At 44.2% G+C, this 25527-nt stretch overlaps 3 protein-coding genes across 21 annotated transcripts; all 3 read right to left on the reverse strand.

The window, feature by feature from the left end:
- Positions 1-66: 66 nt before the first annotated feature.
- acadl (acyl-CoA dehydrogenase long chain) lies at positions 67-12462 on the reverse strand. Of its 15 annotated transcripts, XM_023329288.1 has the most exons (12): positions 6340-6422; positions 5729-5775; positions 3360-3539; positions 3151-3288; positions 2886-3050; positions 2734-2800; positions 2508-2672; positions 2331-2432; positions 2130-2243; positions 705-832; positions 536-622; positions 67-382 (listed from the first exon to the last, which is right to left on the reverse strand). In XM_023329288.1, exons 2-12 carry the CDS (start codon positions 5761-5763, stop codon positions 289-291), a joined length of 1275 nt encoding a protein of 424 aa, XP_023185056.1. In that variant the 5' UTR covers positions 5764-5775; positions 6340-6422; the 3' UTR covers positions 67-288. The 15 variants fall into 15 exon arrangements, 11 of the variants coding, with proteins under 11 accessions (XP_023185056.1, XP_023185055.1, XP_023185047.1 ...); XM_023329287.1 differs by lacking the exons at positions 5729-5775; positions 6340-6422 and adding an exon at positions 3997-4448; XM_023329279.1 differs by lacking the exons at positions 67-382; positions 536-622; positions 705-832; ... (2 more) ...; positions 2508-2672; positions 2734-2800 and adding exons at positions 6700-6755; positions 7214-7306; positions 7751-8445; ... (1 more) ...; positions 11950-12077; positions 12152-12444 and having other exon boundaries at positions 2938-3050; positions 6340-6554.
- Positions 12463-16243: 3781 nt separating this feature from the next.
- On the reverse strand, positions 16244-18440 carry LOC102222004 (myosin light chain 3, skeletal muscle isoform). Its single transcript, XM_005802536.3, has 6 exons — positions 18332-18440; positions 18082-18109; positions 17238-17381; positions 16986-17156; positions 16833-16910; positions 16244-16761 (listed from the first exon to the last, which is right to left on the reverse strand). The coding sequence occupies exons 1-6, from the start codon at positions 18332-18334 to the stop codon at positions 16733-16735; spliced, it is 453 nt and encodes a 150-aa protein (XP_005802593.2). The 5' UTR covers positions 18335-18440; the 3' UTR covers positions 16244-16732.
- Positions 18441-18911: 471 nt separating this feature from the next.
- On the reverse strand, positions 18912-25109 carry lancl1 (LanC like 1). 5 transcript variants are annotated; one of them, XM_023329542.1, is made up of 10 exons: positions 25028-25109; positions 24854-24948; positions 23383-23505; positions 23185-23302; positions 22649-22859; positions 22279-22573; positions 22022-22204; positions 21762-21938; positions 21554-21626; positions 18912-21118 (listed from the first exon to the last, which is right to left on the reverse strand). In XM_023329542.1, exons 3-10 carry the CDS (start codon positions 23467-23469, stop codon positions 21042-21044), a joined length of 1221 nt encoding a protein of 406 aa, XP_023185310.1. In that variant the 5' UTR covers positions 23470-23505; positions 24854-24948; positions 25028-25109; the 3' UTR covers positions 18912-21041. The 5 variants fall into 5 exon arrangements, with proteins under 5 accessions (XP_023185310.1, XP_023185308.1, XP_023185309.1 ...); XM_023329540.1 differs by lacking the exons at positions 24854-24948; positions 25028-25109 and adding an exon at positions 23772-23881; XM_023329541.1 differs by lacking the exons at positions 24854-24948; positions 25028-25109 and adding an exon at positions 23580-23857.
- Between the last annotated feature and the right edge of the window lie 418 nt (positions 25110-25527).

The following is a 25527-nucleotide window of genomic DNA, read 5'->3' on the forward strand; positions in this document are numbered from 1 at the left end:
TGTTGATTTTCTTTGATCTTGATGTCTCTGGTTGGAAAAAGTTGGAACATATAATCGAGATGCAGATACCGTCATATATTTATTTCAGATTGGCACAAATCTGAGACACAAAGCAAATAACAGATCAGTTAACAGAAGTCTCACCTTTTAGCTTATTTATCTAAAATAATCAGACTTTTATTAGAAATGATTTAAATTACGTCAGCCAGATTTGAAATAGTCCAACTATTCTTTCAACTATATCCCTAACTTTCTTGGTACTGAGGAGCATCAAATGTTCCTTCAGTCTCACTTCTGGCTCATGATGCCGCGTGCGATCAGCTCCTTCATGATCTCATTGGTTCCTCCGTAGATGGGCTGAACCCTGGAGTCCACAAATGCCCTGAAACACACACACACACACACACACACACACACACACACACACACACACACACACACACACACACACACACACACACACACACACACACACAGAGTCAGGCTGAAGCAGACATCACTCAGGCCCCCACCACCCCTAAGCTACTCCACCTACTTAGCGATGGGGTACTCCCACATGTAGCCCCAGCCTCCATGGAGCTGCAGGCACTCGGTGGCCACCTTGTTCTGGAGCTCCGACGCCCTGCAGGAGACAGGCAGGCGGTCAGCTGTAGGTCAGCGGCTGCTAACCATCTGCTAACCGTCTGCCAGCACAGGTTTCTCACCAGAACTTGGCCATGGAGGCGGTGGTGGGGTCCAGGCGGCGCTCTGAGAGGAGCTGCAGGCAGTTATCCATGAAAACACGACCCACGCAGATCTCCGTCTTCAGCTCCGCCAGCTTGTGCTGCACGGTCTGAACATGACAGAGGACTAGTTTTTATCAAGAACTAAAGAATTTGAAGTAAATAAAGCACGTTTTGGAAGAAGGTAGATAACATCTGCATGGCAAGCCAAACTACCTTACCATGACAAACATACAAACCTATTACATAAATTGTTAAAAAGCTTGTTTAAATATGTAATTTTTTGTTGGTTGAAAGCCTTCAATTCTGTTAATTGTGATGACATTCTGTTTATGGTTAACTAAAACAAGACATTTAAAATCAGAATATTATGTCAGACCAAAAAAAAGAGCATTTTATTATACAGAAATGCAGTTGGTTGTTATCTTCAAAAGTTCCTCTTAATCTGACAAACGAGCTTCATCAGAAAGCATATTCTTATTTATTGAATATGACTGTAAGCATACAGTTTGATCCACTTTAAGTGGAGCCATGTGCTTTAGAGGAATCACCTCATTCTCACTGTTAAGTATGGTGGAGGATCTGGGATGCTGTGGGCCTAGTTGATAGAATTAAAATAATAACCTATATAAATACTAATCAGTATGTTTCTGAGTATGTTGAAGGAGGCCCTGCTGAAGGATGCAGAGCCAGCCGGCGCCAGCTTGTTCTAATCAGACGGCTGCTCAGCAGAAGGACATTATATTCTTCATGTTTAATAATAAGATAGTTTATAGCGTAATTTTGCTGATTAGCCTTATTCAGTCATACTGTTCGTAGTAAATGTTCTAGTTTATCTTATAAAATTGTGAATCACGTTGCAGCTGCATATGTTTTGATAAGAGCTGAAACGTGCATTGTAACTAGGGATGATTTTCAATAAAAAGAGGTGCAGCAGAATGTATTTTCAGAATAGGTGGAGATTGTAACTGAAGCACATCTCTGTCCGTTCTCCTTGCGAGTGAAAAGAAACTAACTCTGGTCTTTTCCTGTGTCTTGCGTTTTGATGTTCTAGGTGCTTAAACCTGTCACTAGATTTTTTTCCAAAGTTCCAGAGAATTTTGCTAGACATCATGGCATTGTGACTGAATATACTTGAATTATGCTAATTTATTTAAAGGGTCTTAGGAATCTTCACCAGGGCAGCCAATAATTATCTTACATGTCCACGAAAGACTGGTTCAGGGTTTAACTGGAGGGGCAACACGACCTCTTATAGTTGAGATAGTAATCAAAGAGTCTGGTCCTGCTCAAAATTTGCCTTGCAAAAACAGAAGAAAATCCCGGACAAGCCCCCAAAATATTGCTATTCTCTCTGGTTGCTAAGTCCCGCCCCCTGCTCGAGTGTGTTAGGGGAATTAAACAGACCTGGAGGTGGGCGACAGTCTTCCCAAAGGCCTTCCTCTGCAGAACGTAGTTCCTGGTCTCCTCGAACATAAACTCACAGCTGGATATGCCCATGTCAGCAATCAACAGACGCTCCTGGCAGCAAAAGCCATCACTGAGGGTCAGGGTTCAGGAGGACCTATGTGTGTGTGGGGGTGTGCTTGCATGGGTGTGTGTTTAGACCTGTGGCAGCTCATTCATCAGGTAGTAGAAACCCTTGTTGAGTTCTCCCAGCAGAGCACTGGCTGGGAGACGCACGTCCTCAAAGAACAGCTCCGCTGTGTCCTTTCAAACAGATCCAGACCAATTCAGCGTCCTGACGTCAAGATGTTCTCAAACAAGAAGAAAAAACTGCTCTACCTGCGCCTTCAGGCCGATCTTCTCCAGCTTCCGGCCCTTCTGGAAGCCCTTCATACCGTTCTCCACCAGGAACAGACTGATGCCATGGGCCGCCGTTTTCGCCTCGCGGTCGGTCACTGTGACGACCACCACCACGTCCGCCATCCAGCCGTTGGAGATGAACACCTGAGAGGAAGGAAGCGAATGAAGCCGATGGCGCCGTCCAGAGGAACAGCAGCGGCTTTACCTTGTTCCCGTTGAGGATCCAGTCACTGCCGTCCTTCTTGGCGTACGTCCGTACTCCCTGGAGGTCGCTGCCGCAGGAAACCGACGGGTTAACACCGTGTCTGACCGGTCAATCTGTGACATAAACAAAGGAAGTAGGACTGGGGTCCTCACCTGCCTGCGCCCGGCTCCGTCATGGCGATGGCGCCGATGTGTTTGCCAGCAGTCATGGAGGGAATGAAGCGCTCGATCTGTTCCTTGCTGCCGTAGTTTACAATGTACGGCATGACGATGTCCGAGTGCAGAGAGAAACCCGGCCCGGTACAGTTACAGTACATTCTGAGGAAAGATGGTTACCAGAAAAAAACTCATTCAGCAAAATTCCAGCATTTTCAAAACTCTAATTGCGGTACAGTCAGAGTAGGAAGTGTGGACTCACTGCTCCTCCCAGGTGATAGCAGCAGAAAACGTGTCTCCTCCGATGCCGCCGTGCTCCTCCGGGATCATCACTCCCAGCAGGCCTTGCTCTCCGGCCTTCTCCCACAACTCCCTGCTCACCTCGCCTGCCTTTTCCCATCTGGGAGCACAAACAGGAAGTCAACGGGAGGAGAACCTCTCTCCTGACGTCGGGTTCCTGCAACCACCTACTCCTTGTGGTGCGGCACCACTTCCTCTTGGAAGAAGCGGCGGACGCTTTGCCTGAAGATGTCGTGGTCCTCGTTGTAGATGCGCCGGGTGCCGATGTCCATCAGGGTTTTGGCGGTGGACGTCTCCGGTCGGACGGAGGTGACCGCTGAGCCCTGCTGCTCGGCCTGAGAGTGCCGCTTCCTGTTCAGACACACAGAACGAAGCACGTTGAAAGAAAACGTTTCCCCACAGCATGATGCTGCCACTACTACTTTTGCTTAAGCGTCAAAAAGTTTCAATTTAAAGCAGAAAAATTCTCCATGTTTTCCTTCCACCTCTTTGTGTTAAACTTCTTAATAAAGCACACTGAATTTTGCATTTGTATCGTTAGAAATAAAGTTTTAAGGCACTGATAACATCAACTGACGTCACAGCTAACTATGAACGAAGTGTCAAAGGTCATTGTGACCCATTTACGGCCCAACTCTGAGTTAAATATAAAATTTTACACTTTCGTCACTGTGTGACGTCAAATATGGCTGCAGTAAATCACAAGGTGTATTTTAGCGTGGAAAAACTGTGATTTTCTCCCCACAGCAGATGTTTTGTTTTTGGGGTATGCCTGGTAGTGAGTGAGAAAGGAAGTGACGTGTTTCACCTGGCCGCAGCTGCAGACAACACCTGTCCTCCCCGTCCAGAGACATTTCTAAATCCAGAAATGCCCGACTGGACAACCTTCTTCAGAAACATCTTCGAACAACACAAACACAAACACCGAGAAGCGAGACGAGCAGAGATCGTCTAGCTCGTGTGAAGACTCATCACTCGGTCGCTTTATGCAATAAATGCGACAGAAATTTTATAATGTTTTGATTCGATGTTTTGCTTAAATCAACACACATATTTGCAGATCACTATGAAATTAAATTAAGTAAGTACATTTCACATGATTTCACGTTTGTCCACAAAAAAGCAGCAGAGTGAGACCTCTTTTCCTTCTGTATTCCTTATGATTCGTCTTTTTGTAAAGAGAAACAGGCGGGTTCTTACTGCGTGCTGCCATCTGGTGGTAATAACTAATTAAACATCACTATTCTAGATATCTACTTCTAAATGAATGAAAAATATCAAAAACAAATAATATAGATTTATACATAGATTTATTTTATATCAAGATTGTTTAAAGTGTCATCGAAAATAGATAGTTTTCGTTATTTTTTTTTACTTTACTTCATCTTATTACCACAAGGGGGCAGTTGTTTTCAACTTTAATAGGGTTGAATTGGAGACAAAAGGTGCTCTCGGTATTTAAAAATTAGCTGACAGTGAAATATAAAATGATTCTGAGAATGAAAAAAAATATTTTCTACTTCATGACAATTAGAAGTACACAAAAAATTATGGATTGATATAAAAACAGAATGAAATTAAATTTGTGTGAAATCATTTTCCAGGCTAAAAAGATGAACTTTTGCCATTGGTTCCAGAGAAAACGTGAAAATTCCTGATTTCAAAAAGTCCAAAATTTGTAAGAAAAAACTCAGAAACTTTGAGATTAACCTCAGAAAATTTCTAACAGAAAACATGGAAATTTCTGACTGGCAAGTGTTGAGTGTTTTCAAGTTTTTTTCTGGAAAATTTCTACAATTAATCTCAAAATTTCAAAGACATTTAAAATATAAACTCACATCCTGCCAACTAGAAACCATCAAAATGACTGAAACAAACAGTCACTAAGATGATTCTGTGGAAAAAAGTAACTGGAGTTCTTTTAAAAAAAAATTATAATCGCTCCACCAGATCATTCCTGCCAATACTCTTTAATGTCGTCTTCACAGCTTGAAGAACTTCTTCAGGGCTGTATCGATGCAGCAGCCGGTCCACCACCTCCTCTCTCTCTGCAGACTCTCTCACTCTGAAGCCACGGCTCTGCGGTCCGTTCCTCAGGAACCACTTAAACCTGCTGAACTCTTCCACATTCAGCTCATCCAGGATGTTCAGCAGGTCAACATGGAGGTTAGGACTCTGTTTGGGATTAAAACAGTGAATTTCCACCTACAGGAAATGGACAAGTCGATTGGTTTTTATATCCACCTTCTGTCATTTGGAACGCTTTAAAGAAAGGGTGGTTGCTAAAATCTTATATTTACATATTTTGCTGGAAGAAGAACATCTACCTTCAGACTTTTCACTGGCCCGTTTTTTGGTTGACTACTTCCATCCTTTGAGAAAAGAGCAGGTTGTGTATTTCTGCTTAAAAATTTGAATTATTCAGTCTCCTAAAAAATGCCCAACCAGTTTATTGTTTACTTATGAAATCTTGGTTTTATGCTCCTCTTCTTGTTAGTAAGTCTGAAATTATTATGAACTGAGAACAATAAGCATCTCACCTGTGACTGGACTGTGACACTTGATTGGACGTCATCTTGTGAGTGTTCTGGATAGAAAGAGCAGGACAAAAACATTATATAATGATCTGATAAAACAACTCAAAGGCATAGAGATCATGAAATACACATAGTTCATATTTCATTTTGCTAAGAGATCAGTGTGTGTGTTCGCCGACCACTACTCTGAATTCAAACCAGAATTACTTTTGAATTTCCCTTTGGGACCAATAAAGGATTTTTGAATTTAAATTTCTTTATTTATTTTGTGTAACATTTAGTACAACGCCCTAACAAAAACGGCTCAATGCTGTGGAATAAAAAAATAATAATGATGAGCTTCCAGTTCCTGAACTCGGTCTAATCCTTCTGTCCTCTCATCGTTGTGTCAGCGAACTGCGTGTCAGTGATCTCCAGAGGCTTCAGCAAGTTCAGTCCATCATCAGAGAAAACATGAACCACAGACAGCAGGCCTTCACTGGGCAACACTGAGGACAAACACACCAGCACACTGGTTTCTGCTTACAGCAGCAGCTTCAGATTTCACAGGTTTACAATGTAGAATCAATAATACTCTGAATCAGACGAGTTCTTTTCAGTTTCCAGTAACTTACTGTCTGTGTCTTGGCAGTGTGGAAGGTGGAGCCCACACACTGAGTTAGGAGAACAGCTGATGCTGTACAGGGGCCCAGCAGGGGTCTTCCCAGCTGGCTGAAGGATGCTCTCGTCCCATTGGATGATCCTGTAACACAGTTTGGCCGGCTGGGTCACAACGAACACCAGACCGGTCAAAGAGCACTCGAACACACCCGGACCTGGACACCGGAACCTGTAACACACAAAGTGACTCCATGAACACAACAATGAACCATAGCTGGGTTTGACCCAATAATCACCTAGAAACACTGAATTATGTGTTAATATTAAATATGTTCAGAATTATTTTGAGTGAAAAAGTCAACAGTGTTGTTTACCTGTATGAAACATGCAAATTGTGAGTTTCCACTTGGGGTCTGAAGCTTGACGGAGCCTGAAATGTACAAACAACATCAAATATTTTCTATTGAAATCTAAAGTTATGAAACACAAAATCTGAGCCAAATGTTTGTCCTGTGTGTGTTTGTGTGTGTTGTCCAGTGTTTGACTGGTGGTGGTCAGAGGGCAGCTGTGGCTACTACCCAGTAGCTCTCCACTGACTGAATGGCATGAGAATCTTTGGAATCCTTTGGACTGGATAAAGCAATACACCAGTACAGGACATTTCCCATTAGATGTTTATCCTTGATTTCACATCTTTGGAACTGAAGTAGCAGTGTGGGTCCAATGGTTTATAAACCTTTAAATCATTTTAATGCCACATTCTTTCTTTGAATTGTCCAACCCATTGGTGCCATTGAAACTGATTTTTGAAACATGGGATTATTCCTGTCTCAGATTGATAATTGTTTTTTGTTTTCTTGCTAGATGCTTTTAAACGGCAACACTCACCTTGACCAACTTTGAGTGATCATCAGACCAATCAGGTTGGGATGATGTGCATGGAGATCCCATCTGCCTAGCCAGAAGCTTTGGTTTTAAATCCTGAGACAATAGAAATTGTAGAGCTAAGCAATTGAACATTGACATTTTAAAATAAGTAGTTAAAAAGTATGACATAAGAAATAATGTGGACCATTTATGCCACAATAATGTGTTTGGCAACACTTTGTTTGAAGGGGTGTGTGTAAAACTAACATAACACTGTCATAAACATGACATAACGTGCTATTTACATGAACCAGTCATTTGTTAAATAATGACACTTTTAATGCAAAGTTGCACAAAAACTTACATTAAAAGTCCATTAAAAGTGTCATTATATACAGAATGATACTTCTTGACAATGGTCATAACCAGTCATGAACCCTCCATGTACATAGCAGGTGTTATATTATGTTTATGACAGTGTCATGTCAGTCTTATGCACACCCCTTCCAATAAAGTGTCGCCATGTGTTTTCTAATAGGAGGAAATTTTCTACTCAACTTGACAGAAAGACACTGAGGATCCAGGACACCAGAACCCAAAGCCGGGATAGATGGGTTCAGAGAAAGTGGTTCTGAAAGTGTGGAGATGGACCAGGGAGCCAGAGGAGATTCTGTAGAAGGACAGGATGCCAGCAGGACAGTCCACATACACTGCTACTCTGTTGCACGAGCCAGAGGAGGCGGAGTCAGCAAAGGAGGAGTCAGAGGAGGTGGAGGCAGAGGATTCATAGTCAGAGGAGGCGGAGTCGGAAGAGGCGGAGTCAGAAGAGGCGGAGTCAGAAGAGGCGGGGTCAGAGGATTCGTAGTCAGAGGAGGCGGAGTCAGAGGAGGAGGGGTCAATGTGAGATGAGGCAGCAAGTTTTCCTTTGTTTTTGTGCCAGACAGAGTAACCATCATCAAGATCGCAGCATTTCAGACTCCAGGACTGGTCATTCCAGCCAAACATACTGTATCCTCCCCTGCTGATCCCTCTGTAGCTCACTGAAATGTACACCACTCCGCTCCACTCCACCTCCCAGTAGCAGCGACCAGTCAGACCATCACTGCACAGCAGCTGGGGCCACCAGCCGTCAAACCTGTCTGGGTGATCCGGGTATGACTGAGCCGTGCTCACCCAGGTCACCTTCCTGCCGTTATCAGACAGCTCCAGGTTTCTGTGAACCGTGTTCGAGTCGAAGGTGAGACTGCAAGAATCTGAAGGGAGAAAAAAACCACAATTCAGCTCCACGCATAAAGATGCTCAAAAAGTGAACGATATTATATTACAGTGGCATAGTCTCACAGATTTAGAAAAGAGAGTGAAGATTAGAGATTTTTTTCACTCTGACTGGTGTCAGAGTCACCTTGAAATTAATTATTTTCATAATTAATTTGCCAATTAATTATGAAATGGACATGCAGATGCAGCTATCAGAGATACCCAATTACAATTAATTTTACCACAAGCCAAAGATTTCTTTATTAGTTTGTCAAACCAGCTGCAGATAAGTGTAATTTCCATTGTGAAATACATTCTAATAAATACTGGAAATAAATACTCATGTGAATCAGATGATTATCAAACAAAAAAAGCGAGCTCTGAAAGCTCAGTGTGGTTTCTGGTTTTCAAACCAGGACATATCGCTGTCCAAAACTTTGGATGGATGGATGGATGGATGGATGGATGGATGGATGGATGGATGGATAGACAGACATACTGGTGTGTTCTGGTGTGTGGGGCGTAAAGCCTCTGCGGTGGGCAGAAAGATGGCAATCTTGAAGGCTTGACTATCGTGAGCTGGAGATTTCGAGGAGCTGCTCTTCATTCAACCTGTTGATGGTGGATCAAGAGTTTGACGAGTAGGAGTAGTACATGGTAATTTCAGTTTATTTATACGACGACAGCTCACTACATGTCGTTGGTACTTTATAAAAGCAAACAAACAAAACAAAAAAAGCCCCGGTGAGTCCAATCATTTCCATTCCAGCTGATTCTAGTGTCCAAACGATGCAGTCAAGTTCAGTTCATTATTTCTGAAGTTTGTAAGGAAATCCAGCAGATTGAAGTATTCACTCCTCCTGGCCAGCAGGGGCCGACAATCTTATCTGCATTTTGTGTCCAGCCTTTACTGGGGGTCCCAGTAAGTGTGGAGGGCACTGTGCCTTCCTAATTAGATTATGACTCCTGAATGTATAATGGTCGAATGTGAGCTGTTTTAAAGACTTACACTTCCTCAGTTTCCCTCTCGACTTATGGACTCCAGCAAATCCCGCCCTGCAAGGAAGAGGAGGGTCAGATCATCAAGGGAAGCTAAAACAGGAGAGATATGATCTCTCTTTTTAATTTTCATCAGATCTCTCGTTGCGTTTTGAGAACGTCCTGCTAGTAAAGAATTACGGTAGAAATCCAAAACATTTTTAGCTCCGATTCGAGTGGAGAGGGTTAAAAAAAAATCTACTAAGGTGACGACTCCAGCAATACTTAAAGTCCTAGGAAACAACTTCATTTGCAGACCAATGTGTCTCAGCCTTCCTCTGGGTCATTTGTGTTTAATCACAACCCCATCATCATCTACATCAACAGTCTATTGCTAAATATCAACATTCACTTATAATTTGTTTACATTCAGCCATGTTTTTATGATACTCAAATCCTTTTTAACTACATCCAACAGATGTGTCAAATTTTCAACAGAATAGAAAAAAAGTGGTGTCATCTGCATAGAGAATACTTTGTATTTGTCTGTGTATGTAATGGAGATCATGGACCTTACCAGAGGGGCCGCTTTTCATTGGCTGATGCCCATTCTACGAGGTCACGTGCGTGGCCGTCTCACAAACACACTTAGCTTCCCGTTAGCTAAGTACAGCATAATGGCAGAACTGATACAACTTCTACACCTTGAAGCCTGTCTGCTACACAGTCTTACGTTAGCTAAACAGATCAATATGCAATGTGTCTGTATCTGACATACACTAAAGATTTTATTTTAGCAGAAAAGGCTTTGGACTAAACTGTTACTCGTGTTAGCCGCGTTAGCACCAAGTACAGCTAGTCAATCAACCATCACTGTTCAGGGAAGCGCTGATTAATAATCGAGAAATAAAAATCAAGCCTGGAAACTTGATATCGTAACGGACTGAATGTTATGTTTTTAACGTAATCTTGGCTCGTCTTGCGGGGGGCAGGCGGTTGCCACGGTAACAGGTGTTCTTAAACTACAAAGAGAGAGAGAGAGTAAAAAGGTAGGAGTGGTTTTGAGTTGATCACCTGTTCAGGTTATTTTACCTTTGTTTACCTTTGCTGTGGCGCATTACAGCCGCTGTAGTTTCTAAACGTTGGACTAATTACCTCGTTCGTTTGTGAGTTTACGTCATTCACAACAAACATTAAATAGAACAAATATATTTTATAACATTTTTTTTTACAAACAAATGGCTTCTACTGTGGTAATTATGTGAAATTAAATTAATTATATCCCAACTTCAGAAGATTTTCCTTTACCTTTACAGAGCTCTTTGGTTCCTCCTATCAGTCTGTAGCTTCTCATATTGAGGTCAAATTTCAGATCTACTATAACTGACTGACACCTGCTGGCCTCAGGTTTGCAACCAGCTTGTGACTGAGAAACCAGTAACCTGCTCCCAGATGATGACATGAACTTGTTAGTTCCTCTGTCCATTGTATTAGCTGATATATTGTGAAAATCCGGTAGAAATGATGCACTAATCGAGTCACGTTTACATAGAAACAACGCAACGCGAGGCTTTGTTTGTGAGACTTGCGGTCACGTGAGTCGGTTGTGGGCGGAGCTTGGTAAGGTCCATTGATGTGTAAATAAGTTTTGGTCCAATGATTCACCCCTGTGGTACTCCACAGTTTACACGAGTAAGATCTTGGATTATTTATCTCTAAATAACTAGCCTTTCATGTGCTAGTCCTGTGACACCATATTTAGATCACTTAAATAATATCATGTTTTCTTCAATAGCTTCCAAAAGGTGTGCCCCACTGACACAGATCAGTGTGAAATTGTTCTATAGATGAGGCACACTTATTGTTATTTCATTTTAGGTCATATTTTAGTTTTTAGCTTTTTTTTTTTTTTTTTTTGATCAAAAGTTAGTATTTTTTCTTCAATAGCTTCTAGGTCATGTAACACGTTGGACATATTTACTCAAAATCACCAATTAGATTTAATATTAAAATTGTTTAAAATATTATATATCACTTAAAATGTTAATAGAGGATAGTGTGTCTCATGTAATAGCATGAATTGCCACCTTTTTTGTGTGTGTGTCAGTTGATCACAAGACAATTTGCGTGTGTTTGACAGTGTTTGGTTCGGAATTTTGTTGACGGTCCCTAAGTGAACCTGGCCGACATTAACGTTCATAAATCGGATCAACCTTGAGCTAAACGCCGCTTACTCCGCGCAGCGTGAATATCCAACATCCAACTTGAAACTAACTTCACTGCGGTTATGTTTCTTGTCCAGTCGGACAGATATTTTTTCCAGTATAAGGCCATTGAAGGCCATTGAAGTGGAGTATATATATATATATATATATATATATATATATATATATATATATATATATATATATATATATATATATACAGTATATTACAAAACCCATACTGACTGCTACATAAAGATAAACATTTTAAAACTGACTCAGTTACATTTTACATCACAACATTTAGAAACAGCTTACCTTTTTTTATACGTTGGGACTTTCCGCTGAAAGAAACTGAGGCTCTTCTTCTCACTCTCCACATCTGGGAGCCCTGTTCTCACGTCACTTCTATGTCTGTGAAGACATTTGGTGACACACAAAGAAACCTTGAAGCAAACAGATGTAGAAAATCTGTTACCATGCTGAAATTCGTGTGATCTTGGAGTTGGTGATCTCACACTTTTCCAATTGAAGCGCTCTTCAACTTTCTCCTTCTTTTTTTCTTCTTTTCCTCCGCCCGATCCATGGCGCTGAATTCACGTCAACTCATCAGATCTTCAGTTTGATCCGTGGGGATCGGTCAGCAACACTGACTGGTGCAGATCAGGAATAACGTGTCATTTGAGGCCAATCTGCAGTTTGTAGCGGAGCTCTGGAGCGAATGTCAAGACGAGGCGATCTACAGCGGATATCCGCTCCGTCTCAGGCTGCCTACAGGGGGTAAGGCAGCGGGAAGAGTCGCGGCTCCTTTCCGCTTCCTCCATGGGCAGACCGCAGATCTCTGCTGAACAACAACCCGCTTTACTCTTGACAGGAACTACTGTATCTGCAGTTATTTCCTGATTTCAGAGTCAGACATTAAGAACTGATTCCATTACCTTTATTTGGAGCTAATGACCACAAGTTGTGCTTTTTCTACCACCAAATGGAAACAAAAGTAAATTCAGAAACGAAAGGGGAGGACAGTCTTGAGGAAGTAAATGAAACTGGTGACATTATAGACTCCACGTGGAAGAAACTATTCAGGATCCTCTCCTTCTTTTCTAAATCACAGCTTATTTTCCTCACGACTTTGGAGGATGTGTCAGGTTCTTGGGTTGTTTTGTGTTCCTCAGTTTCATTCTTTATTTAGAGCAACCTAGTCACTGTTCTGCTCTAAGAACAAATCAGAGACTAAGAAGTGATCTTACTTAGTGATCTCCTCCCTCCCTCCCTCCATCCATCCATTCATTCATTCATTCATTGCGGGGGTAGCAGCTTCAGAAGGGAGGCCCAGACTTCCCTCTCCCCGACCACTTGTTCCAGCTCCTCAGGGGGAATCCCAAGGCGTTCCCAGGCCAGCCGAGAGACATAGTCCCTCCAGCGTGTCCTGGGTCTTTCCCAGGGCCTCCTCCCGGTGGGACGTTCCTGGAATACCTCGCCAGGGAGGCATCCAGGAGGCCTCCTGACCAGATGCCCGTGCCACCTCAACTGGTTCCTCTCAAAGGAGCAGCAGCTCTACTCTGAGTCCCTCCTGGATGACTGGGCTTCTCACCCTATCTCTAAGGGAGAGCCCAGACACCCTACGGAGAAAACCCATTTCTGCCACTTGTATCCGCGATCTCGTTCGTTCGGTCATGACCCAAAGCTCATGACCATAGATGAGGGTGGGAACGTAGATCGACCGGTAAATCAAGAGCTTCGCTTTTTGGCTCAGCTCTCTCTTCACCACGACGGACCAGTACAGCGCCCGCTTGATTGCAGACGCTGTGCCAATCCGCCTGTCGATCTCCCGCTCCCTTCTTTCCTTATTCATGAACAAGATCCCAAGATACATGAACTCCTCCACTTGGGGCAGGACACCCCCTCCGGCCTGGAGAAGGCACTCTACCCTTTTCTGGCTCAAGATCATGGCCTCGGATTTGGAGGCACTGATCCTCATCCCGGCCGCTTCACACTCAGCTGCAAACCGCTCCAGCGAGAGCTGCAGATCATGACCTGATGAGGCCAGTAGGACCACATCGTCTGCAAAAAGCAGAGATGAGATCCTAAGGCCACCAAAACGGATCCCCTCAACACCTTGGCTGCGCCTAGAAATTCTGTCCATAAAAGTAATGAACAGAATCGGTGACAAGGGTTGGCAGCCCGACTTACTGCCGGCAATGCGGACCAGACTCTGACACCGGTCATACAGGGACCTGTCAGCCCGTATAAAAGGGCCCGGTGCCCCATACCCCCGGAGAACCCCCTACAGAGCTCCCAGAGGGGCACGGTCGAAGTCCACAAAACACATGCAGACTGGTTGGGCGAACTCCCACACACCCTCCAGGACCCTGCTGAGGGTGTAGAGCTGGTCCAGTGTTCTACGACCAAGACGAAAACCACACTGCTCTTCCTGAGTGCGAGGTTCGACTGTCCGATGGACCCTCCTCTCCAGGACCCCTGAATAGACCTTGTCATGGAGGCATAAGAGTGTGACTCCCCTATAATTGGAGCACACCCTCCGGTCCCCCTTTTTGAACAGGGGGAATCACCACCCTGGTCTGCCAATCCAGGGGAACTGCCCCCGATGTCCATGCAATATTACAGTCACGTCAGCCAACAAACCCTACAACATCCAGAGCTTTAAGGAACTCCAGGCGATTCTCATCCACCCCTGGGGCCCTGCCACCGAGGAGCTTTTTAACCACCTTGGCGACCTCGTCTCCACAGATTGGAGAGCCCAACCCAGAGTCCCCAGGCTTAGCTTCCTCAATGGTTGGCATGTTGGTGGGATTGAGGAGGTCTTCTAAGTATTCTGCCACAACGTCCAGAGTTAAGGTCAGCAGCACACCATCGCCACTATAAACAGTGTTGGTGCCGTACTGCTTCCCCCTCCTGAGACACTGGATGGTGGACCAGAATCGCCTCGAAGCCGTGCGGAAGTCTTTCTCCATGGCCTCTGCAAACTCCTCCCACGCCCGAGTTTTTGCCTCAGCAGCCACCTGAGCCGCATGCCGCTTCGCCCGCCAGTACCCATCAGAAGCTTTCTTCAGCCTGACAGCATCCCTCACCGAAGGCGGCCACAGCTCCGCCTCGACAATGGAGGCACAGAACATGGTCCACTCAGACTCAATGTCCCCCACATCCCCGGAACTTGTTAAAAGTTCTGCTGGAGATGGGAGTTAAAGCTCCGTCTCACAAGGTATTCAGCCAGACATTTCCAGCAGACCCTCACAACACGTTTGGGCCTGCCAGGTTTGACCGGCATCCTCCCCGACCACCGGAGCCAACTCACCACCAGTGGTCAGTGGACAGCGCCGCACCTCTCTTCACTGCCGCAGATTCGATGAAACGATGACAAAGTCGATCATTGAACTGCGGCCTAGGGTTACAACTATGTCACTAAAACCCAAAGGAAAAAAAAAACTCTGAAAAATGCCATCACTACCTCCAGCTTTCAGCAAACGACTTGTAAGTTTAAAGCTGAAACGAACCATTTTTAGCAACAGGTGAAAATTGCTTTACCACGTGCTCCTTCTCTCTTTATAGTCATTTCAGCTACTTCACTTCAAACCATCGCCGTTTTGGCTGATTTTTTTCATCTTTGTTAAGAATATAGTGACCTATGTTAGAATAATTTGATAGTTTTGTGTTTTTAATTGTCTGTCAGCAGAAAATCACCATAATCAAGAGAAATAATGGTTTTAAAACATCCGTCTTTGTCTGTTTAATCTATACAATATGTTTCACCTGGTGATGGAACAATTACTGAAATAAATGAACTTTTCAATAATATTCTAAGGCAACTAAGAATCACAACATCATCATTGGAGCATGACATGAGTAATCTTTAGTTGAAAATGATAAAGATGTGAAATTTGATAAATATTGTAGTGAAACAAATGCAGGGTTTAGCCATTTCTGGGTTTTTTAAAATTTCATTTCCACAAAAGAATGAGACAAAAAGCACCAGTGGTGTTTTATATCTATTTTCTGAGTATTGTATTGGAAACTTTGTGCTTTTTAAAAACATTTTGTCCACACTTTTTCCATCCTACTTTTGTTAACTTTTTTGTTTAGTTTTTCCTCCCTTCCAAAACCTAAAAATAAAAAAGGTGGTTCTTGCAAAGATAAATTTCGAACTGTAAATATTCATGTAAAATCACAAGTTATGTATTATTTGTGGCTCTAAACAAGTTTTATTGAATTAAACGGAGTTCAAATATGGCTCTTTGGAGCGTATAGGCTGCTGTAGACTGTACAGCCTAAACTCTTATATGCTTTAATTTTCCATATTTAGATCAACAGAATGAGTCTGGCCTAATTTTGAACCTTGTTTAAAGAATGAGTCAGTAGAATCTTGGGATGCTACTGAATATTTTACATGTTTAAGGAATATTTATTGCAAATTTAAAGGCATAAAATCAATCTATTCTTAATTATAATACAGGGTTAAATCACGTAGAGATCCTAATATGTAATATTTCACAAGATTAAGTAAAATTATATGTGAGATTTGACAGATTTGCAGCAGTTTAGAGAAACCTCTAGCTGTGAATGAGAGCAATGAAAGATCAAGGATCAGCCCAGGTGGGATGTACGGTGGAAAAGTTTATTCTGAAGTGACTCAGAGTGAAAATAAATACAACTTTTCAGGGAGGCGGAAACTTCTGGCGGTCTGTCCTCATCGTTTCTCCAGCACCTTTGGCATTGCTGGGCCAGTGATGATGGGACTGAATGAGGTGGCGGTGGGAAGGGAGGGATCTACCCTCACTTGGTGAGCGGTCACCCCTTCTCCCCCGTTCCTCACCCCATGTGGCGAGAGGCGACGCGCCCCAGGGGGAGAGCAGAGGCCGAGTGATGGGGTCTACAACGAAGAGGCGATGTCCTGAGAGAGCAGGTTTTGAGACGAAGTGGAAAGGAAAACAAAATAAACAACAAAATGGGTTCGCTTCAACATCCCTTGTACATAGTCCTTGTCTTTCCTTGGTTGGTCTTTGAAACAGCGTTGATGTCCTGAACGCTGCCGGGCGGTCTGTAGGCGAGCTACAGCTTCTTCAGCACTCCTGCTGCCGGCCTCTTACACAGACATGATGTGCTTGACGAAAGCTGAAGGAGGAAGTTCAGATCATTAGCGTCCTGTCACGATAAAAACCAAACCTGGAAGACAGATGGCTTACCCTCGTAGTGCACACTGCCGTTCTCGTCTTCCTGTCCGGCCATGAGGGCATCAATCTCAGTCTCATTCATTTTCTCTCCTGTGGAAGCCCAAGGATCTGTGTCAGCGTCTCAATTTCTACCGCGCTAAGCAAACTGTGCGTGTCTAAATTTACCCAGAGTGGACAGCACAATACGCAGCTCAGCGCCCATGACGGTTCCGTTGCCCTCCTTGTCAAAGACACGCAGACCCTCAACGTAGTCGTCGTAGGTTCCCTTGGGGAGGGTATCAACCTGCTTCAGCATGGGCAGGAAAGCGTCGAAATTCAGCCTCTTGTTGGCCATGTCTGTTGGTTCACATCGCACTCATCTTAGGGAAACACAAGACAAACAGCTGCCACTTCTCTAGAAGACATCTGGCCTCTTACCATCGGCGCTGGGGTTGCCAAGGATCTTGACAACGTCCTTGTTGGTGGGATTCTGGCCCAGAGCGCGCATGATATCGGCCACCTGGTTGTAGGCCACCTGACTGTCACCAACTCTATCAAAGAGACCAAAAGCCTCCTTGAAGTCTGGGGGAAGGCAAGAAAATCCTTTGAGTTAAACGTTTCAGACTCATCGTTGGGTTTTCTATGACTACAACATTCTTGTAGGCGACAGCTGTGTGAAACCAGGCTGGATTGAGAGATTAAATACTCTGAGCTGCATGCTTTTGCCATTGTTCGCGGCTAATTGGATGCGACAGCTGTATCTGAGCAGAGAAGAGGAAAACCGGGGGCCAGACGAAGGTTTGTCATCTCTACCAAGCCCATCAGGAACTCAAAGTGACCTTTTTGAGAGATTTATGCTCGCCCAGAGGCAACAGCTGTACCACCCCACCCTGACCCCTCCTCATTCCTGCTTGCTGCTTGGAGCAAACTGATATACCCTGACAGAGACACCAAGGCCATATAGAGACTTGGGTTGAGAATGCTGACTGAGGCGTTACCAACGCCTCCTTGGAACTGGACTAAAACACCCTGGACACTAAACAAAGCCTGCCTGGACACATCTTTCAACAGGGGACCACAGGGACGGGATCTTGACCTTTGACTTGGGGATTAACACGTCTAAGACACTGCTAGGTCGTCTTAGAATAGATAACCAAAGACAAGACTTTGGAATCTTCTACAGCTGACTCTGCCACTCGTTGGGCCGGTAATGTGAAAATCTCCACTTAATGACTAGATTACAAGAAGGTATTGTGAAGTTAAGGACATCTTCTGGACTTACCCTCAATCTGGTCCGGTGTGAACTCCGTCTGTTGTATAAAAACACACAAAAACAAACACATGAGAAACAAAATAAAGCAATTTCATTCCAAATAAAGCTAAAGGTGATGGATTTCTCGACTCTGGGTATTTCTTAAATCCCTGATAACCAGATCAATTTTTTCATTCTACTGCAAACTTTTGAGAGAGTAAATCCAGACCAAGAAACTCCATCGCCCCAAAATTGAAATCGTCCAGAATCACCAACACACCATTTTGGAGAGTAGGAGCACGGAGGAGCGAAAAGGAAGGAGAAGAGAAGCTGAAGTCCCGAGACAGAGTGGTCCTGAGCCATGGTCAAAGCCCCCTTATTTATGTTCGGCATGTGATGTCACGCAGCTCCTGGCGAGGGAGGAGGGATCAGATGACACGTTGGGACATCTTTAACTTTCTTAGGGAAAGCAGAGCCGTCTCCCCTCAGAGCCTTTAGAAGGGGAAAGGCTATTTTTAGACCCCGAGATTGGATTTATGATGATCTATCTATTGGGAAAGGGTTAAATGATGAAACTTCTGGTTGGAGGAGATGTTTCTGGAAGACGCTCGATGCAGGCAAGAGGCAGCGGACTCAGCGGCCGTCTTCAGTCGGGTCGGCGACCCGTTCAGCTCGGTTACTAGGTGGTATTTTTAAATCAGACAGAACTCTCCTCCTCATATGGCGAAATGACGGCAGGGGGAAAAGCTGCCGAAACGTTGGCTGCTGTCCGGCAGGTATGGAGCTGCTGAACCTGGCAGCTAGACTGGAGCCAAACTGGAACATCCTCCATATACCCACAGAGTAAAACCCAACAACCATCCAGAGAACAACACGTTTTATTTAGGTTTTAATAAACAGCCAGAGAACATGATGTCCAGAGGGAACATCGATGTTCTACGACACTGAAATGACCTTTGACCTTCCCATGCCTAAATGGGCTCTGCAGGAGAACAATAATAATTTACAATACTTGCACTCAGAGATACTAATCATTGCTTTTCAAACCTTGTTACAGATTCTTACCTGGACTTTGACTAGGCCAGGGGTGTTCAACCTTTACAAACCTAAAATCCAGATTTGTTTTATCTCAGTCTGGCTTATTCAGACTTGCTTACATGACATGAACGTTAAATGACCCTTGGAAAGAAAAAGAAAAAAAGACACAACTTCTGATAAATATTTTAGAAAATTTGTCATTTTTACAGAACCCCATTTTCTATATTTGTTTAAGTTTTAAGACATAAAAAAAACTTGAAGAAAATGGGATGTTGAAATGTATGGAAAATTAAATAAAGCACAGTTTCCAATTTATTGATAGTAAAATAATCTAAAACAATATCACTAGTAGTTTTAGTGTCATGGTAAATTAATTCATCACATGAAAGAAAGCAAGAAAAAACAGCATTTGTTACAATCATATTTTAAACATTAGTTCAATCATCATCGTTTTAAATTGAAAACCATTCTGGATGGTCCAAAGAACCACAGGCTGGAAACTGTAACCAGTCTGTAACTCTGTTTTCTTGAGACAGCCAGCTTTTTTTAGTTCTTTTAAGATAAATCCCGGCATAATGCTGCTGCCTCTGTGTGTTGATTTGTTGCAAACTACAAAAGATTTCTAGAGTGAAATACGTTTTTCCCACCTGGGCTGTTGGTTCCTGCAGCTCCTCCAGAGACACCAGCAGACTCCCCTGTGGTTAACCCCTTCAGGAGGACGGCCATAACGTGTCTTAGGGTATCTGGAGATTATGTTCTTTAACTTGCATCTAAAAATGCAGGAAAAGAGTTTCCTAGGGAAGTCCAAACTATTCTGAACCTCATCTGAGCAACTGATAAGTTGATGTTATCAGTTCTATGAACAGGTTTAGATTTTATGAGAAAGTCTGACTGAATGGAGATTTTAACATCCTGTTGACTGAGAGGTCTCAGTATTCTCCATGTTTTCTATGGCTTTGCCCAAAACAGCATGAGCCTTTGTGTTTTAATATCCAATCTCTGTAATAATAGTTGAATTTTTTTGGTGAAAATTTAAGAATAAACTAACATTTATTGGTTCCCTGGGTCTGATCTACAACAACTAAATGTCTGATGGACAATCAGCGATCATACTTATCCACACAGAAAAACCCTTATTTTCAGATAAAGGATTTACTTAGCGTCTACTGTAAACCAGAATCTGCATGAATATTTAATGTTAATGTTGCAAACTTTATTGATTCTTTCGACCACATGGAATCAGACACATTTCACCTCAGTTCATATTTACAAATATTTCCTGACACTGTAACGGAGCGGTCGGGGTCCAGCAGGAAGACGAGTGTTGGAGGACATTGGTAGGAGCAGCAGGCGCGTCCTGCGGGGTCACAGATGAGCTCTATTTTTACCTGCTGTCCTGCAGGACGTGTTGGGTTTCTACAACCTCTGCTGCACGGCGGATAGCACAAAACAGACGGGTTTCTGGAGCACAAACTCAACTTTTTGAAACAAATATCCAATCAAAGCGGATTAAAAAGCTCCTAGGTTGCTTGGATCATATTTAATTTTCCCCTTATGAGCTTTAATTTTAAGTCTGACACATTCCTGGTTTATTAAGCTGATCTGTCTGAAATAAACCCCTAATGTTGGGACCAGGTGTCAACTCTAACGCGTTCCCCTAATGACTCTCTGCTGCCACCTGGTGGACTCTCCTCGCTGATATTGCAACTACAGGAAACTTTGCTGCTTTACAAGTAGAGCCTTTAAAGTGTTATTACAATTTGGGAAAACAAAAATATACAACTTGGAACATTTGGAAACTTTTTTTTTTTTTTTTTCCTTTTTGCATTCTGGTAACTGAAAACAAACAAGAATGGTCTGCGTAGCGCCACATTGTGCTGAGGGACTAAAGATGCGTCTACATGCGTACGACAGCAGGCCTTGTATCTGCACAGGAGAGGGGAGTGGGGGGGTTAGACCTCAAAAGCTGGAAACCTGGCCTTCATTGGCTGCAGAAGGTCTGCCAGGAAGTAGATGGTGCCCGCCATACCTGCAACCAGAAGGGAACATGTCCTAGTACTAACACCAAAAAATCAAAAACAGAAAATCTAATTCCTATGAAAATGCTGTGTGAATGCTGTAAGTTGAATGTTTTGTGGTTGACTTCAAATGCCTCTGCAATTTTCACCAAAAAGACTTGCAAGAAATGTATGAAAGACAGGATCAGAAGACGGTAGAGACCTGCAAACCTCCTATAGAGCTCACTGAAAAATTTCAGTGAATTCAAAAATCTCACACAGAAAGTACTAGAAATGGTGCAAAACAATGTTTACAAAGCTAAACTGTACAGTCAGCTTATGAGCGACAATTAGCAAAAAGCTAAGGCTAGCTAAAGTACTAATGATAGCATCTAGACTAGCACTAACATATGGACCTACAGTAACATATTCTAAGCACAATTCACACTAATTTTTGTGGTTTGTACCTTCGAACAGAGAGAAGGGGGTGTCTGGTGTCCGGCAGCCGTGGCGACCGTAGTTCATGCACCAATCTGCAAACTGCAGAAACATTTCAATCAGAGGGCTGAGAGCGGCCGCTGTGAGTCTGACTGCTGCAGCTGCTTTGAACCAAACTCAACGTCCACGTCAAAGTCAGAGCAGAAGAAGAAGTGGAAGTGGACATGGTGTGCTCACCATGCAGGCCCTGTAGAGGTGTTTGGGGTCCCACGTCAGCCGGTAGAGGCCCAGGAAGGTGTAGGCGTTGCCGGCGGCGCCGTGGCAGAGGCCGTAGCCTTTCTTTAGAAGCCCCCAGCGCCACACCACCTCCCCGCAATGCAGCGCCTCCTCCAAGTACCGCGGGTTCCCCAGCACCTGCAGCAGTAGAACACCACCACTAGAAGGCGCCTGCAGCCACAGAACACCAAAACTAGAGGGCACATGCAGGGTGAACTGACCTTGTAGGCCTGCAGCAGCATGTAGAAGACCCCGGGGGCGCCGTGGCACCAGTGCACCAGCTGGTCCCGGTCATCCCCGACGCAGGGCGGGTAGTTCCCAGACGGGAAGCGCAGGCGGCAGACGTGCTCCACACTGGGCTGCACCAGCCGCAGGACCTGCTCCTCTGACGAGACGAAGCCCGGCTGGACCAGAACACACAGTAAGAACCACAGCAGCAGCGGCAGCATCATGGTGAGGGACAGGACCTGTGTCCCACCTGCAGGAGGAAGTAGTAGATGCCGGCGAGGCCGTGGGCAGCGCCCACGTACTGCTCCTGGTACCACTCGTACATCAGCGGGCTCTGGTTCTGGAGACGGAGCTTTCTGCTGAGCTGCAGGCCCGACGCCAGAACCGCCTCGCTGACCTGCTGGATCCAGTGCAGCGGGACCCGGTCCGGACCCAGCTGCTGGTTCAGGAACACCAGGGAGGAGAGGAAGCCCACCCGGCCGTACAGCAGCTCGTCCGGCAGCCCACTGGACCCGCTCAGAACCGCCTGCTGGTACTGCAGCAGCCTGGAGGCAGAGCAGCAGAACCACAGCGGTCAGACCACAGTCTGCAGTCCAGACCTGGGTCCAGCCTGTCCCAACCTGCTGATGCAGTCCTCTGCCTCTTGCACCCTCTGCAGGCGTGTATAGACCACAGCAGCTACGGCCAGCGGCCCGGTGTCTCCACACAGGAAGGTGACGTCATGGCGACGGGTCAGGTTCTTCAGGCTGCGGGTGACATAGTCCAGCGCCCTCTGCAGGAAGACGGCCTCTTTGAAGACGCTGTGGAGGTGCAGGTAGAGCAAAGCGATGCCTGCAGGGAAACAGACAGCAAACATCACTAGCCTCTGCTAGCTGATCTGAAGGAACAGCCGGGATACGGACGGGTTAGTCCAGACATGCTGGACAGAAACATGGCTGTTTCTGTAACAGATTCTGATTAGCTAACTGCAGGGGAAACAACAATAAAAATGCTCACAGCATGATGCTGCCACTACCATGCTGGACAGTTGGTACAGATCCCCGTACCAAACATCAGTGTGACTGCTGATGTTTGCAGAACCAATCACAATGCGCTGTGTCAATGCAGCTTCTGTCATCATCAGTTCCTGCCACCCAGTGTGCCTCCCCCCCCTCACCTGCCCAGCCTGTGTAAGCGGTGCAGTCTCTGGGATCAGCAGACTTAAGTCCATTCTCCATGACAGCCAGCAGCTCGCTGACATTGCTGCTCAGCCTCTGGGCAAAAGCCGGAGTGAGCTGGAGGAGAAAAGAAGGATTTAAACAATGAGCAGCAAACCAAAGCTGGCGTGTCCCCCCCGCATCCCTCTGCGGTTTACCTTTCCCTCAGAGTCAAACAGCGCCTGCGTGGACGCTGGGTTCCCATCATAGTCATGATAAGGATTCTTCAGAGCTCGTGTGTCCATTTTCACTATCTATTCAACAGCCGGAAGCGTTTATATCTACATCGAACAAAGAAGAATAAAAAATGAACACGGTGTCTTAAATACTTAACATGAAGCCACAGAAACACAACCTGGTTTCTGCGCAGAGCTACACGCCCACACCGTCCATGCTAGCGAAGCTGCTGCTACTTAGCTTAGCCACGGAGAGAATGCTAGCCGTTAGCGTCAAGCGGCGCAGGAAATACTGTCAGAGTGTAATAAAATGAGCCAATACTCTACTATTAAATGTAAATAAAAAGAAAAAAAGTATAGAAATTATTCACATCACAAGCCACCTCTCTCCCAATGCTGCAGTGTTGCTGTGCAGCCTCTCTGTGTTGTGATGTAGCTCCTGAGATGCTAACTCGCTACTGCCAACTACTGCAGAAGAAGAAGTACTGCAGTCAACAGATCCGACTACAACAAAACATCACCAGAGGGGGAGGGGTCCTGTGGAGCCCAGACAGAGGTGGGTAGAGTACCCAAAAATTGTAAGAGTTGCAGCACTTCAACGTATTTTTACTCAAATAAAAGTAAAAGATTGCTATCCAGGAAGTTACTCAAGTAAGAATAAAAAAAAAAAGCATACAGACCAAAATATAAAGGTTTTTTTTGGAAAAATTGGTATTTTAAGAACCAAAATGACAATAATTCTCATAAGTAACAAAACAATAGCAAAATTACACAAAAGAAAATGTTTCCAAATCAGTGTCTTTCAAAATAAAACTTACGAAACTAACAAAATCTGCAAGTGTGTGTTTGTGTCTGGTGAGTATTTTGTTAAAACATGTTTGTTCTTCATTCAGTGGGCAGAGAATGCAGAAATTTTACTCACATAAGAGCACAAAACTACACCATAGTAAAACTACTCCTAAAAAAAAAATATATATATATTTATTTTCAAAACAGTTACTCAAGTAAATGTTATTGGGTAAATGTAAGTAGTTACTAACCAACTCTGAGTCCAGAAGAGTCTGAAGAAATACTGGATTTACTAGTGATACAAGTAAATTAAGCTAAATGCATTTCTTCCATGTTCACTTTCTCTTATAGTTATTTATTGGAATCATATAATCACTGTTTTGCTGAACTCCCAAGAATGAACTATGTTCGAGCCCAGAAAAAAACACATAGAAATGACATGATGAAGACCATAGCAGGGGATGATGAGTTCTGTTGCTATGGTGATGCAGGGTTGCTGCTGATCGGTGACTAGCTACTGTTCCTACGCAGTCTGGAAAACCCTGGAATTGATAGCAGCATTTTCCAGGTTTGGAAAGAGAAAGACATGGAGGTTGGAAGGAAGAACAGTGATGCAGACTTTAAAGACGTTGCTTATTTTCTGACATCAACACCTTAACCAGACCTTGGACTGTCTGTGACTTCTTCTCTAGTGTCTTAATCCGGAACCGTTTGTTGTGCTTCAATGCCTCCCAGTCTTGATGACTCGGGTGACCTTGCCTTTGAAAATCGCAAATGAAACTGACAATTAGATGGTTCCATCATCATCATCATCATCTCCTTGTGTTTTCCTGTTTACCTGTCTGCCGCTTTATGTCTGCGTCGGCGCCATTATTTCCACATCAGTTGTCCAGGGTGGCGGGGTGAAGGTCGGACTTGCTCTGCCGCGCGTTTCCTTCAGGGAAGGGATGGAAATGAGGCTGAAAGAGCAGGAAGATTCAGAGGAAGACCTTCGCTTTGATTAGAGAGCGGCTCCCCTCCCTCTCTGCCTCTGGAGGAGAGGAAAAATGTTTGATCCATTTATTGATCGGCCGTTATTTTTCAACAGAGAGGAGCAAACCTGACTTTGCAACATAAAGATGTTGATGTTTCGCGATCCTCCCCCCCCGCCCCAGTCAGTCATTTCTATAAAAACTGTCCCCACAAAGGTTTTGAGGCACACACCGTTAAAACTCGTTCATTTTCAAAGCTGACAAAGCTGTGCTTTCTTCTTCTTTTTTTCATCATAAATTCATATTTCTCATTTTTAAAGTAATACATAAATACTAAAAGCAGTTTCAAATACTGGCTTATTAAAGG

The sequence above is a fragment of the Xiphophorus maculatus genome, chromosome 24, assembly GCF_002775205.1.
Source record: "Xiphophorus maculatus strain JP 163 A chromosome 24, X_maculatus-5.0-male, whole genome shotgun sequence".
Lineage (NCBI taxonomy): Eukaryota > Metazoa > Chordata > Actinopteri > Cyprinodontiformes > Poeciliidae > Xiphophorus > Xiphophorus maculatus.